Source organism: Hordeum vulgare, chromosome 7H (genome assembly GCF_904849725.1).
Source record: "Hordeum vulgare subsp. vulgare chromosome 7H, MorexV3_pseudomolecules_assembly, whole genome shotgun sequence".
Taxonomy (NCBI): Eukaryota; Viridiplantae; Streptophyta; class Magnoliopsida; order Poales; family Poaceae; genus Hordeum; species Hordeum vulgare.
Window position 1 is genome coordinate 579,017,384 of NC_058524.1, and position 3,597 is coordinate 579,020,980.

A 3,597-nucleotide genomic window follows, 5' to 3' on the forward strand; every position below is an offset into this window, starting at 1 on the left:
AACTTTTCTCTCGAATTCATGATATTTTTTCAAATATATGCAAATTTTCTTGAAATCTATGAAAGTTTTTGAACACCGGGATTTTTTGGAGAAGTGACATCCAACGTCAAGTCCGGGCCAGGCCGAAGGTCAACCAGATCATGGTTCTTTTATGAAAACGAGCGAACGAGACACGACAACTCAATCAACGACGGACAAACTGTAATGGGCTACGACCTTCAGGCCTGCACGTGTGTGGGCACCTGGTCACCAAGTAGCTCAAGGCGGCACCAATGCTATATATCGCGGGAGCAAGTAACTAATGGTTGCGTCTTAGGGGGCTTCCACGAGGCTAATGTTTTCGGCCTCGAAGGATGACAAGTGGGGCATCCAGTGGCCACCACGTGTCACATGCTGGACACTTCTAGATTTCATATTTTTATTTTTCTATAAGAATTTTCGGGTTTTGATGCCTTTTTTTCGTTGTTGATGTTTTCCTTGTTTTTCCTTCGATTTGGATGATTTTTTCTCAAAGTTTGATAAGCACAATATGCTTTAAAAAATCGAAAACAAAATATGTACTTTCACGAGAAGCACAATTGTGCTTCCCGAAAAGGAAAAAGCACGACCAGTGTTTCAACGAGAAGCACATCTATTGAAAAACTTTTCTCGAACATTTTTTTCAAATCCAGGAACAATATTTGAATTGTTTAGAAGCTACAAAATTTGTTAAATTCTCTAAAAAATGGTCTCGAGCATCTTTTTCTTCAAATCATCGAGCAATTTTTGGATTTGCAAACATTTTTTGAAATCGATGACTAACTTTTGAATTCACAAACATTTTTCAAATTTGTCCTTTTTCTTGGATTTGTGATTTTTGAATTCACAAATATATTTTAAAATATGTGATTTTTTTGAATTCGTTTCCATTTTTGATCTCGTGAATATTTGTCAAATCAGTGAACATTTTTAAAATTCATGAATATTTTAAATTATTGCAGTTTTTAGATTCGTGGCCATTTTATAATTTCACGAACATTTTTTGAATTTAAGAACCTTTTTTTAATTCACGTTTTTTTTGGATTTCGGGAACTTTCTTTAAATTTGGAAACACTTTTTTTATCAGAAACCCACTGAGGTGAAGAAAAGAACGACTTAATTAGAAAAACACATAGGAAGAAAACCAGGTTAAATAGAAGATCAGCATGGCAAAGAAAATGCAAGACAAGGAAGCAGATACACATGGAAGATCAGCCCCTTTTCCCACACTTGATTTCATAATGTTTGCCCATGAACTTTGCCGCGCTGGCTTGACGGCACTGACGCTCGACACGTCGTTGTTCATCGCCGGGATCAGCCCCTTATCCCACGCCATTCGGCTCCGACGGATGAAGGAGTTCGCAATAGAGTGATCGGATCGGTTGGCACCTGTGGTGAAATAAAATCTCCTGAAAGAATGACGCTGCGAACATTGTTTGAATTTCGTGAATTTTACTGTTCAAACCAAGATGGATTGTGTGCTGTTCACGAGACTCTAAAACACACCTGATGATGACCTGAAATTTTAAGCAGTTGTCTGCACACGATAGGCTGTCAGGGAAACTCGTCCTTCAGTTGTCAGACACATATAGGGGACATTACAGATAAATGGGGGTAGTACAATTGATGGTTATTATAACTTGAAATGACCAAACTAATTAACGAAAAGCTCGTGGTAATCTCTCTCTGGAATCATTTCTGCCACCCAATGTGTACATCAGTCGTTTTGGTTCATATCCATATCTGAAAATACAAGTGTCAGGTACTACTGAAACTGGTTGGCCTTCCTTGTGTAGCTCCCGCATTACACCGAGGCTTGCTCTGGATTCAGTAACAGAGCTCACAGTATTTGACCCAAATGTGTACCAGCAAGTTTGAAAACGGCGACATTGCAAATGCAACGGCCTGCAGAAAAGTGCAAAACTACGTGTGCTGGGATGGAATTCATGCCACAGAAGCTGCAAAAAATATCATAGCATAGCAATTGTGGTGATGAATGGCATGTACTCATGTCCACTTGTAATCTTTCAAGAAAACTTTGAGACGGTCTCATAGACTGATCACAGCGCAAGTTTAATCGGAGAGAGTGCTGCTGACACCAAATTGCGCATTCGGTCAGTTAACAGCGGTGTAGGATGATACAGAAAATAATGGCCTTACAGTGTGTCCTGTTTTATATTCTCATAGGCTGATCACAACACTTGTTTATATTCTCATCAGGTTAATGGATCCACATCAACCAGCCCAGCCAAGTTCAGAATCTCAAACAGAGCCGAAAGTCCAAATAAATTCACCAAATGCCTGCAGAAACGTGCAAAAGAAAAGTGCAAGAAACTGAATCACACAGGGACCAAAGACAAATAGCAGGCGGCACTTGCATAATCGCGAAGCCCATGGGGAACAGCATATTGTCCAAACCTGTCACTTGCATAATCAGCTAGATTCATGTCAAGAAGCACATTGCAGAATCACATAGCAATTCATAATCAAACAGCGACACTGGGGGACAGAATTAGCATCATGACTGAACTTTTCCATTGCAATTTCATTCAAGCATCACGACGCAAAGGATCAGACGACACATCGTATCATATCAACACAAACGAACAGAAGCACCCGACACACATCCGTACCACAGGACAAGAACTGCTACTAGCCAGCGGCGACCAAAAACCTAGGCGCGCTCCCCGCGGATGCGGCGGGCGAGCTGGATGTCCTTGGGCATGATGGTGACACGCTTGGCGTGGATGGCGCAGAGGTTGGTGTCCTCGAAGAGCCCCACGAGGTAGGCCTCGGCGGCCTCCTGCAGGGCGGAGACGGCGGAGCTCTGGAAGCGGAGGTCGGTCTTGAAGTCCTGCGCGATCTCCCGGACGAGGCGCTGAAAGGGCAGCTTGCGGATGAGCAGCTCCGTGCTCTTCTGGTACTTGCGGATCTCGCGGAGGGCGACGGTGCCGGGACGGAAACGGTGCGGCTTCTTGACCCCGCCGGTCGCCGGCGCCGACTTGCGAGCAGCCTTGGTCGCCAGCTGCTTCCTCGGCGCCTTGCCGCCGGTGGACTTGCGCGCCGTCTGCTTCGTGCGGGCCATCGGAGCTGGGGGGAGAAGGATCCGGCTGCTGCTGCGCTCTGGTTGGTGTTTGGAGATTGAGAATTGAGAATTTCACTTGGCGGTGGTGGACTGGTGGGGGAATGGAGGCGGGTTTTATTAAAGGGAATCGGGGGATGCTTTGCGCGCCATAATTTCGTGGTTCGGGTTTCGGCCAGGCGGGCCGCGCGACGGACAGTGGAATGAGCGCCGTTGGATCGCGGCCAAATGGAGGGAGGGGATTTGGGTTTGCGGGAGTGACGCGGATCGCGATCCGTGTACTACGTGAACGGTGCTGCACAGCGTGGTGGACGCTTTTAAAAAGAATAACTAAACGGACGGTTTTTTTGGCAGATTGGTGAACGAGCTTTCCTTTTAAGCATTTCGGATGTGGTGTTATGTTACTGCATTTTTTTTTATGGTACTGATCAAGGTTTTAAATTTCAGTTCCGGAAACATTTTAGCAGACGCTGAAGTCGCTGAAATTCGGTGTTTAG

At 44.8% G+C, this 3,597-nt stretch overlaps 1 protein-coding gene across 1 annotated transcript; it reads right to left on the minus strand.

The window, feature by feature from the left end:
• Positions 1-2,530: 2,530 nt before the first annotated feature.
• LOC123413522 (histone H3.2) lies at positions 2,531-3,185 on the minus strand. The gene has a single exon (XM_045106458.1). The coding sequence runs from the start codon at positions 3,101-3,103 to the stop codon at positions 2,693-2,695; it is 411 nt and encodes a 136-aa protein (XP_044962393.1). The 5' UTR covers positions 3,104-3,185; the 3' UTR covers positions 2,531-2,692.
• Positions 3,186-3,597: the final 412 nt, after the last annotated feature.

Excerpts from the sequence above, each read along its gene's own strand:
- LOC123413522 (XM_045106458.1), bottom strand. The coding sequence starts at position 3,103 with ATGGCCCGCACGAAGCAGACGGCGCGCAAGTCCACCGGCGGCAAGGCG.